This window comes from Grus americana, chromosome 6 (assembly GCF_028858705.1).
Source record: "Grus americana isolate bGruAme1 chromosome 6, bGruAme1.mat, whole genome shotgun sequence".
Classification (NCBI taxonomy): domain Eukaryota; kingdom Metazoa; phylum Chordata; class Aves; order Gruiformes; family Gruidae; genus Grus; species Grus americana.
This window is the reverse complement of record NC_072857.1, coordinates 23,184,565-23,195,472: the sequence shown is the minus strand read 5'-3', so window position 1 is coordinate 23,195,472 and position 10,908 is coordinate 23,184,565. Positions and strand designations below refer to the sequence as shown.

At 62.6% G+C, this 10,908-nt stretch overlaps 1 protein-coding gene across 2 annotated transcripts; it reads left to right on the top strand.

Annotated features, from left to right (window-relative positions):
- The first annotated feature begins 2,634 nt into the window (after positions 1-2,634).
- Positions 2,635-4,853, top strand: DLX2 (distal-less homeobox 2). Of its 2 annotated transcripts, none has more exons than XM_054829334.1 (3): positions 2,635-3,111; positions 3,341-3,525; positions 3,798-4,853. In XM_054829334.1, the coding sequence occupies exons 1-3, from the start codon at positions 2,790-2,792 to the stop codon at positions 4,110-4,112; spliced, it is 822 nt and encodes a 273-aa protein (XP_054685309.1). In that variant the 5' UTR covers positions 2,635-2,789; the 3' UTR covers positions 4,113-4,853. The 2 variants fall into 2 exon arrangements, with proteins under 2 accessions (XP_054685309.1, XP_054685308.1); XM_054829333.1 differs by having other exon boundaries at positions 3,338-3,525.
- Positions 4,854-10,908: the final 6,055 nt, after the last annotated feature.

Genomic DNA, 10,908 nt, shown 5'->3' with positions numbered 1-10,908 from the left:
CCTTCCTTCCCGCTGCCTGATGTCTTCCCTCCCTGCATCATAACTTGTTCACCATGTAGAGAGTTATGTCCTTATTTATACAAGTTGGTGTTTAAAACAACCACCTTACTCATGAACAAAGTTCAGGTAAATGAGAAATAATAAAATCAGATCTACAAGATCAGCTATGTGAATATATGCATAAGTAACTCTCCATTCCAGCAGAGTCTGTGCCTCCACACAGGCGAAAAAAAAATTGCAGGAACAAAGCCCTAAGACACTGGAGCAGCTACCATACGACAATTCACTTAAATGCGTGAGCCCTGCCCTAACATTTGAGGAACAACTTGCATGAGGAAGACTACTCATATAAGCCGAAGTAAACAAAACCATGCCCTTTACTTTTTGTGTAAGTCACCATGCACTTGTATGGGGATATACAGTACTATTTCTTTAAAAAAAAAAAAAAAGAAAAAAAGTTTTGCCACATAGCAAGACAAATTTCCAAGAAAGTCATAAGGTGACATGTCCTTTCTCTCTGTATTTTTGTTGTTTGTTTGTTGGGGTTTTTTTTTAAACTATCTCGCATGCTTCACACTGTGACTAATGAAGAATAGCTGATAGCCCTGATCTCCGCTGATAATCACCAAATGCTGTCTGCCTCTCCCCTTCTCTCTCGCGACGGTCAACTGCTGTTTCAGGCTGCTGGCCCCTATCCAGCAATGGACAGAAATAGTCATACAAAGATGTAACTTAGGACAGCCGTAGCCTCAGACTGTGGATTCTATAAACCAGTGGGGTTTTTGGATTATGTTTGAGAGAGACAGCAGTATGTGAGCCCACTGGCACAGGTGCCGTTCGCTCTCTGTAACCGCCGCTGCTTTTTCCCGGCCCGGCAGCGCCAGGCACCAGCTATGTCACCCCGGGTTCCCGGCAGGTCGCTTCTTTCGGAGGCCGTATCCCGGTCTTAACGCCAGCCCGGCCGAACGCCCACCTCCAGCGGCCCCACTCCCAGGGCCACCTGCCGCCGCCGGCGTAGCGGGGCCCCGGCCCGGCCCCGTTCATCTTCGCCCGGCGCCCGCCGCAGCGCCGCCGCCCTCCCGGGCACAGACGGACAGGCTCCAGCCGCGCCCCGCTTCAAAGCGACCGCAGCGGGGCCGCGGCCGGGGCGAGGCCGCCCCGCAGCAGGGGCAGGACGCGCGGCGGAGCCGCCCGGCACCGGCACCTGCGCTGTGAGGAAACGGCCGCCCCGCCGGGAAGAGGCGAGCGCGAGCAGGAGTCCTGAAGGGGCACGCGCCGGGGCTCGTGAGATGGGGCAGGCGAGGGGCTCGCGGGGGCACGCGATCGGCTCGTGCAGGGCTCGTGGGGGCGCGAGGGCGCGCTCGGGCCCCTCGACCCTCGCAAATAACGCCGCGGCGGCCGGTCTCTCTTTTTGTCCCTTTTACGCCCTTTTTGTCCCATTTGCACCAGTGCCGCCTCCCTCCCTGCCATCCCCGCGGGGGCCCACGCAGAACACCCGTGAGATTCCCGTCCACACCCCTGTGAAAGAAACACGTTTACTGACAAGCGGCTCCGCTCCGCGGCGCGACAGCCGAGCGAGAAAAAAAAAAAAAAACAAAAATAAAAATCAGTTCCGAAGCCATTTCCCTGCGCCTCTCGGACACCACTCCGGGTGGCGCCGGCAGCCGCCCGCCCGGCCTGGCTGCCCACAGCCGCCGCGCCGGTTGCTGCTGCCCCGTGGCGCTGCTCCCGGCAGAGGGCGGCCGAGGCCAGCGCGGCCGCTCCCACCCGCCCCCACCACCCCCCGCGACGGCCGGCGCCGTCCTCGGTGCAGCCGCAAACCGGCAGGGACGGGGCAGGGAGGCGGGCGGCCGCTCGGGGGTGCCCGGCACCGCGGGTCCCGCGGTCGTGCCGGGGCCGCAACAACGCTCCGTTAACCGGCTGCCACGTGGAGGGATGTGCCGTGGGTGCTGTCAGCAACTGCTGTATAAAATACACCTGCGTGCGTACCAGACGGAGTGTCGCCCGTCCGCGTGTAAGTTTGCGGAGGTTTCGTTGGAAAGCGCTGCCAGCCTGGCACGGAGAGGGGTGCACTGCTCTCCCCCGATGTGGCCGCTCCCCCGGGGCCAGGACAACCGGGAGAGACTCCCGATCGCGGCCCCCCGAGCTCCGTCCGCCGCTTGCCGTCCTCCCGGCGCCCACCGCCAGCCGCGCCCGTGCGAGGATGCCGTTCACAGGGAGACGGACGCCGCGGGCCTTTCCCTGGGGCAGCCAGCCGGGCGGGCGCACACACCGGGCACAGCGCGGCAGAAGCGGCCGGGCTGAACCGCAGCCCCAAGCGCGCGCCGGCGGGGGTCGAACCGCCCCGTCGGACCGCGCCGGCGGTGGCGGAGAGGGACGGTGGCACGAGCCGTACGACGGGTTCGGGAAAGGCCCGGCACCGGCTCCAGGGCGGCGGGACGTACCGGGACGGTCCGTGGCGCCGCGCAGGGCGCGACCCCGCGACCGCTCGTGCCCGCGCCCCGCGAACCCACGGGGATACGGCGCGGCCGGGCGCCCCATTGGCCGTTGCTAGGTGACGTGCGCCGCGCCACGTGACCGGTGTTAAATGCCGTCCCGGCGGCGCGCGGCGCCGCAGAGCCCGTCCCGCTGGCGGCGGCGGGAGCGCGGCTGCCCGCCCCGGCCCGGCCCCGCGGGCGCGGAGCGCAGCGCAGCGCGACGAGCATGGTGGCGAGGCCCTGACCGCTTCTCCCCGGTGGGGACGGCCGCGGGGCAGTGGCGGCCCGTGCCCCGGCGGGCGGGGGCGCGGGATGACCGGGGTGCTGGAGAGCCTGGTGCCGGACATGCACGCCAGCCAGATCTCCGCCGGCAGCTACCACCAGCACGGCGGCCTGCACAAGCCGCAGGAGTCCCCCACGCTGCCCGTCTCCACGGCCACCGACAGCAGCTACTACAACAACCAGCAGCACGGGGCGGCGGGCGGGCCGCCCTACGGCTCGGTGGGCTCCTACGCCTACGCGGGCGGCGGCACCGCCCCTTACTCCAAGGCCGGTTACGACTTGGGCTACGCGGGCTCCTACGGCTCCTACGGGCCCTACGGCAGCAGGGCCTCTCCGGCCAACAACGACTCCGGTACGTCCGAGCCCCGGGGGGGTACGGCTCGGGGGAGTCGGCGGAAGCCGGGCGGCCTTTCAAGGGCCGGTGAAGAGGCGGTCGGGGATGGGGACCCGGGGTGGGCCGGGAGGGCGCTCGTCCCCGGCGGACCGCCCCGACGGGGCGGGCGGTAATGCCGCGCTGCGGGCAGGGCCCGTGGCAGCGGGGGCGCCTCTTCTCACCGGGGCCGCCGTTTTTGCCGCAGCAGAGAAGGAAGAGTGCGAGCCGGAGATCAGGATCGTGAATGGGAAGCCGAAGAAAGTGCGGAAGCCCCGGACCATCTACTCCAGCTTCCAGCTGGCGGCTCTGCAGCGGCGCTTCCAGAAAACCCAGTACCTCGCCCTGCCCGAGAGAGCGGAGCTGGCGGCCTCGCTCGGCCTCACCCAGACACAGGTAAGGCTATGCCGCCGCGGGGCCCCGGGCACGTCCCGCCCCGTCGGGGCCGCTCGCCCTCCGCGGGGCCGCCGGGTCGGGTGCGGGCGTGGAAAGGGGCCCGGCCCGTGGCGTCTCATCGGCCCCGGGGTGGGAGGCGGGGGAAGCGGCCGCGCCGCCGAGGAAGCGCCGGGACCGCTCAGGGCTGCAAAAGCTGCTCGTCCCTGCCCCGCCGCGGGCGGCTCGGGCGTCCCCGCGGAGGCTGCGGCCGCCTGACGCCCCTCTCCCCCCAGGTGAAGATCTGGTTTCAGAACCGCCGCTCCAAATTCAAGAAGATGTGGAAGAGCGGCGAGATTCCGGCCGAGCCGTCCTCCCGCCGCAGCGCCTCACCGCCGCCCTCCTCCTCACCCCCCGCCTGGGACTTCGCTCCGCACCCGCGCACGGCGGGCGGCACCGGCACCGCCAGCCCCAACCCCGCCGCCGCCTTCCTCGGCAGCTACTCGTGGTACCCGCCGGCCTCCGGTGGCCCGGCGCACCTGCCGGCGGCCGCCCCCCTCCCGCAGCCGGCGCAGCCCCCGCACCACCACGGCGGCGGCAGCATCTTCTAGGCGCCGCAGAGACTTGAGCCGAGGTGCGGCACCGGTGTTTTGGTGAAGGCTGGCTCCGGCCGTCCCGGCGGAGAGGAACCGCTCCGCGTCCCGTCCCGTCGCGCCGCCAGCGGCGGACCCCATGTGCGCTTGGCCCCGCGGAGTCCGCCCACCCGCCGCTGAAATAAGCAGGCTGCGGAACAAGCACCCACTTCCCCTCCCTCTGTCCCTCTTCCCGGCTTTTTCATCAAACCACCGGTGCAGAACTTTGGTTAACTTTATTTTTTATTTTTTTAAAGTTGATAGGTGCCTTTGCGGATGACCTCACTTTGATGCTGGGGATTAGAAAATAAAATGTTAAAAAAAAGATAAATAATTTTTATATGTAGATTTAAAACGAGATCCTCCCGTGTTTAAGTTATCCTTTTTAGCCGTGAACGAAACCGTCCGGCGAGGGGGGCCGGACGCAGGCGGTGGAGCCGGGGCGCCTTTGTTAGCCCGGTGGGGGGGGCTCCCGCGTGGTGCCTCCGGGCGGGTTTCGTGCCCCGACGGGGCCTCCCCGGGGCAGACCTGGAGCCGCGGCGAGCCCTCCCCTCCGCCCCCCGCCGGCAACCCAGCCACCGGTCCTGCCCCTGGGCCGTTTGATGTCTAGAATCGTGAAAGAAAACAAAAAAGGGTATTTTTGGTTATTTATTATGGAAAACTTAAACACTCTTTAATGTTTCTTTTACAATAAGCAGAGATTATTTAAATAAATTATTGTTTCCATGGTGCCCGCGCTGAGTTTCTTTGGGGATTGAAGAGGTTGGGGGTGTCGATCCCGACCCCGGCGTTCGCTCGGGGAAGAGCTGCGTCCCCTCCACCCCCTCTCTATTGCAACTGTTGCCGCAAGCCGGCAACCTCCCCCCTTCTTCCCCCCTCTGCCGTCCACAATAAAAGCTCGCCCTTGCCAGTCTTCTCGGCGAGGCGATGAATCACTCAGCGGTGCCTGCAGCAGCCCAGAGCCGCCCCCCCCTCCTGCTGGCGCCAGCGACATTTCGCCCGGGACTGGCTCCTGCTGTCTCCTAGCCTCCCAGACGGGCCACAGGGGTTTGGGGCAGGGCCGTGTCCGGGGCCCGCGTACGCCTGCAGCTGGTCCTCGGGCGCAGCCCTGCCCCGGAGAAATTTCGCCTCCCTCCCCGTCGGTGGCACCCAGGCCGGTAGCGTCCGTGGGAGCTTTGCTTGGGCCGGAGCTGGTGGCTCCCCCCGAGCCCCTCTGTGGCTCTTCGAGGGCTGGAGGCACCGGCTGGACCTCCCTGGGATGTGGTCCTGGAGGGCTGGACCCCTCAGGATGTACCCCCTCTGGGATGTAGCCCTCCAGGCTTCACCCCTCATGGCTGATTCCCTCTGCGAGAGCCGGATCCCTCCAGGCTGAACCCTCGTTCTTCCAGGCTGCACCTCCTCCAAGTTGCACCTCTCTGGGATGTATCCCTCGAAGCCTGGACCCCTCCAGGATGTAGCCCTATGGGAGGCTCCATACCCTTCCCCGCACCCCCTTCTAGACTGCAACCCTCTGGGCTGCGCCCCTCGGACGTACCCCTCCCGGCTGTTCCCCTCCAAGCTGTAACTCTAAGGGGTGTACCCCTCCGGGCTGCATCCCTGGAAGTCCTGGCGGCTGGAAGAAGTCAGGGGAGGTGAGACAGGGGGTCTCTGCGCCTTGTCGCCCCGAGGGCCCTGCCACACTGGGAGGGTGCGGGGAGAGAGGGACCGGTGCGGATGATCTCGCTGCAGACAAGATGATGAAAAGGCCCCGTCCGGCTCGCCCAGGGCAGGGAATGTGCAGCCTGCCCGGGACTCTCCCGACAGGCCGTGGCATGAGGAGCTCGGGCGGGGCCGGGGAAGGCGCGGGGGCGCCGGCCCCACAGGGGACACGCCGGTAGTGGGGGGCCGGAGGGCAGATTGCTCCCGGAGAGCTTTGGGCAGGCTTGGGGGCGAGGGGAGGGGGGGGCAGAGGGGCGAAGGAGGAGTGAGGAAAAGAGAAGAAGGAGCGGGGGTGTTGGAGGACGAGAGAGGCGGCTGCAAAGGAGGCGAGAGGAGGGAGTGGGAGAGACAAAGGGGGAAGCGGCAGCTGCCCGCTGGCCCCGGCGCTGTCCCAGCGGTGTAAACGGGGAGGAGAGCCCAGAGCCGCCCCGACCAACAGCGGGGGCGGCCCGTCCTGCGCCTCTCCCCCGCCTCGTACCCCCGCCGGACGTGGGGCGACCCAGCGGCAGCGGCATCGGCCGCCCGCTCGGTCCGCGCGGAAAGAGTTTCCCCGCTGGCGGGCGGCGAAGCGCTGGGGCGGCAGGCATGGAGGGGGACGGCTGGGGGAAGGCAGCGGGGCCGCCTCCAGAGACATGGGCACTCGTGGCCGGGGCACGCGTGGGGAGCAGCACTGCGGAGCCCCCCCCGCCCCCGCGGTCTGGCAGGGGCTGTGCTCTCGGCAGCGCGCGGTGCCTCCGCGGGTCCCGGCGGGGGTGGGAGGGTAGGGGGGGCTTCACCCCTCGGCCAGGTGACAAGTTTTGCTAAACCGCTCCTATGGGAGGCAAGAGGACACCGTGGGCGCGGGACATGGCCGAGACGGGAGCAGACACCCACCCTCCCACCCCCGTCGTCGTCGTCGTTGTTTTTACAGGCGCTTCTCGCTGTTGAATAAAGTTTCCCCCCAAACACCTGAGCCCCCGTCGTCTCCCCGCCGTCCCTCCTCGCCCAGCAGCGCGGCTCCAGCCCGGTGCGGCGGTGCGCTGCGCTGCGGAGCGTGGCTCGGCTCCCTGGGGTCGGGCAGGATGCCGACGGCGGCGTGGGGTCCCCGGGGCGGGGCCCTGCCCAGCCGGGGGACGCTTGTCAGCGGCCCGGGAGCAGAACACCTCGCCTCGGGACGGGACGCCCCTCTCTCTGCCCTCCGCATTTTCTATCTCCTATTTAGTTATTTATTATTTATTTATTAGTATTTATTTGCTGCCTGCTAGCAGCAGCTTTCCCTGGGCTGCCCGCACCTGGTGTGTGCGTGGGGGTGTTCGTGCTTCCACTCCCCACAGCTCCCGGAGCCCTTCCAAGCTCTGCATTTCGCCCGCTGCTCGCACGGGCTTGGGATACGGCTCACGGGACGGCGAAGGCAAGCGGATGCATAGGCGCGCTGCACCTCCGCACGCACCGTAGATACATACGTATAGATATGTGTATGTTTCTAATCTGTTTTCTCATGCTCTTTTCCTGTTCAATAGGACGGGGCAGACACCTCTGTGAACCATGTGCCCCCGCACAAGACAGCAGCTACGCGGGGCTCGGCCGCCCGGGGCCGGGAAGAGCCGCGGGGAGCAGGGTAGCCAAGGGGCGAGAACTGCCCTTACCCCCCCACTCCCCACACACACCCACCCCGGCACTCAGGGAAGGGTTTGGGGGGGAGGCTGGGCCGATTCCGCCTCGCGTCCCAGGGCCGATGCACCCCCCCGCCCCGTCGGGCCCCGGGCGGGGGAGGCTGAGCGGGGCCGGCCCCGAGGGGACGGCCGGGGTAGGTGACGGCTCCGCGGCAAGCCCGGTCCGGGGGGGCCGGCCCGGCAGCCGCCCGGTCGAGGGGCACCCTGTGCCTCCCCGGCGCACGGGCGGGGCCGGCCAGGCTTGTGCCGTGGGTAGGCAATTTACTCATTTGCCCCGGTGAAAAGAAAAAGCACGAGAAATTCAATTAAAGCGGCTCTGGCAAAAGGAGTTATTTGAGGCATGAATGTCTCCCCTAAAGCTGCAGCAATCATGTGGCATTAGACACTTCCGGAATCCTATAGCCAACTTGAAAAATCCCAGACCCCTTTTTTCCCTAATTTTTGCTCTGATCTGTAATTTTATCCACATTTGCACTAGTTTGAGCATTCTGGCTCTCCCATCTGAAAGCCTGCAATTACTATATAATTCTTCGCAATTTCACATGTCCTAATATGGACTGTAATTTTTGCGCAAGACAATTTCCTGCTATTTCAAGCATCAACATTGTCAAAGTTGTATGTACATAATAAATGGGAATATCAATGCATAGTTTTTAGCATAACATCTTGACTCCTCGATAATTATATCCGTTCGGAGCCTACGCAGAATTAGCCTGAATTGCATGGTAACTGCTGCTGCTTTAAAATTTTTAAAAATTACTCATAATTTTCCCAAAGATTACCAAGATCTCGAGTGCACAATGTCATCAGCGTAATGAAGAGTAAACATTTATGCTAATAATCTGCAATTTTTTTCATCAGCTATAAAGACAGAGGCTATATAGCAGAAAATTTCAGTCATATTCTGCAAGAGCAGAGCTGCAAAAAGGCTGCTGCGCTCAGAGGCATGTGCATCTCTGGGGGATCTCAATCCACATTTGCACTCTCAGGATATTATTATTGTGCTCGGCTTTTTTTTTTTTTTTTTTTCTCCCTTTCTTTCTCCCTCCCCGATCCTCTCCCTCTCTCTCACACTCTCTCGCTCCTGTAACTTTCGTAGCTAAAAGCCGCGTACGGTCCTTTGGTTTGTTGTAAAGCAAAGACTTGTGTCCAGAGCCTCAGGGACTGAGGCGGAAGGTAAGGGTGGCGACACAGGCTCCTTTCTCGCGGGGGTAGGTGAGTGCACGGGGCGCGACGTGGACGGATGCCCCGCGCGGGCCGCGGAGGGGGAAGCACCGGCAGCGGCTCCGCCGGCCCAATCTCCCCGCAAAACTTCTCGCCGGCGGCGGCAGGGCGAGGGAAGGGAGCGGGGCGCCGGGCCGGGCGGCGGGGATGCCGCGCACAGCCGAGCCGCGCCGGGGCATCCCGCGGGCCGAGCCGCGCCGAGCCGCGGAGCGCTGCGCGGGCAGAGCGGTGCCGGGGCGGAGCGGGGGGACTCGCCGCCCGGGGCTTCGGCGGGGGCCGGAGGCTACCGGCGCCGGGGCGCGCTCATTTTCGGTGGTGTTTCGCGGTGTGCGTTTGTCGGTTCCTTGCAAAGGGGAGCGTTACTGCTCGGTTCCCAGCCGTGAGCCGGGAGGCGGGAGGGGAGGGCAGCGGCGCGGGGGGGGACGACATGGCACTTTGTCACCGGCGAGAGAGCGGCGGCGGTGGCGGGAGCGGGGCAGGCGGCTGGCGGCGGGGAGAGCGGAGAGGGCGGCGGCGGGGATTTCTTATCCCCCTCTGTCAAACGAAGGGAGCGAATTCCGAATGCACACGGACTTGGGCTCTGATATTTGATTTTTTTCTAGTTTCAGGGGCCGCTCTGTGCTCTGCAATTAGATTGACACATGTACAACATCCCCAGCCATTCAAGGGGGTTCGCAGGGACACTCCAAAGGGATTTTTTTTTTCTTTTTGGGTAGAAGATATTAAAGAGGTATCTGTTGTTTGGCAATTTTGCTAAGTCTGTCTTCATTACTTCAACATTGTGCATTTGCTAATTTGGAAGCCCCTTCCTATTGACAGCTCTGCTCCATACACCTGCAAGCAATTTGCAGAGCTCCAATATAGGAGAATTGCAGAGATGGCAGCTCGCACCTATTTTATTTTTTTTTTCTTCGCTTTTCTCAATGCACAGCAAATTTGGCTTTCAGTGCGTTATCTCTTTTGTTAATGCAAAAAGATTCCCTGGGCGAAAAAATTGCTCATAATTACCAGAGAGATGGGGAAACTGCATTAGAATAAATAAACCTGAAATTACTGTAATTATGTTGTGTTTGATGGGCTCGGCTTGTAATCAAGAAGAGAATACAGTGAAATGATGCTGACCCTCTTGGGTTTGCAGCTGTACGCGCACTTTGGGGTCTTTTTTTGCAGAAAAGAGTCATTTTGATCATCATTAAGCTGTGTGTAACCTATTTCAGAAGTGTTTGAAAATGAGGGGCACTTTTTTTTTTCCCAACAAGGAAAAAATATATCCCAAAATTACATTTTGCCATTTACAGGCTCATCCATAAGGTTGTGTTTGCGGGGTGACAATTGTTAAAGGTATAATATTCGAAATCAGGACTTAATCATTGTAATGAGGTATTGTTTCAATATAAGCACCTTTGGATTATTCATAGTTTAATTAATATCCTCATTATGAAAATCTTCGAATCAGATATTTGATGAACTACTTGTCAGCAACAAGGCAGAATTAATTAGGCCTGTATTGAGATTAACATTTTCAAATGTACAATTATAGTAGACTCTAACTCAAGACCGCCTCGCTGAGAGAAAACTAATAATTTCTCTATTTGAACTGTTAGGAAGACGTTATTGAATTAGGAGAAGCTAATATATCTTTAAAGCGCTCCGAGCTGCTTGACCACCCCATTCCTGTCCGGTCAAAAGCGTTCGGTCTCTGGCTGCAGCCGCCGCGGGAGCTGCGCGGGTCTTGGGCGCTGCGGAGCCGCCCCGCTCCCGCTCCGCTCGGGGCTTCGGGCTGCTCGGGACCGGGCTCGGGCCGTGGTACCGCGGGAAATACAGAGCTGGGCAGTATTTTCCGGGCCGGATCCAGCACCCCCGCGGGCCGCCCTGGGCACGACGCCGCGGGCCGCCGCGCCGCACTTGCGCGCGCGGGCGGATGCTGCGCTGCCGCGCACCGGCTGCGCGCCGGCCCCGCGCACTGAGGAGTGGGTGCGTGCTGCGGCGTGTTTCAGGGGGTTAGCGTTGCCCACACGGGGCGGCACACCCGCTCCCCCGCGCAACCTGCGCGCAGAGCCGCGCACGGCCACCCGGTCAAACCCAGCCGCTCCCGACTCTCTTCCGCTCGGCAGCGCTTTATCCCCAGTAGGGGCTGCGGGCTGCGCCCAGCGCAGGGCCGCCCCGGGGAGCGGGCACGGCTGAGCCCGGCGCTGGAAAAC

Excerpts from the sequence above, each read along its gene's own strand:
- DLX2 (XM_054829333.1), top strand. The coding sequence starts at position 2,790 with ATGACCGGGGTGCTGGAGAGCCTGGTGCCGGACATGCACGCCAGCCAG. Across the intron at positions 3,112-3,337 it reads TCCGGCCAACAACGACTCCG|CAGAGAAGGAAGAGTGCGAG; the intron begins GTACGTCCGAGC and ends TTTTTGCCGCAG. Across the intron at positions 3,526-3,797 it reads TCGGCCTCACCCAGACACAG|GTGAAGATCTGGTTTCAGAA; the intron begins GTAAGGCTATGC and ends CTCTCCCCCCAG.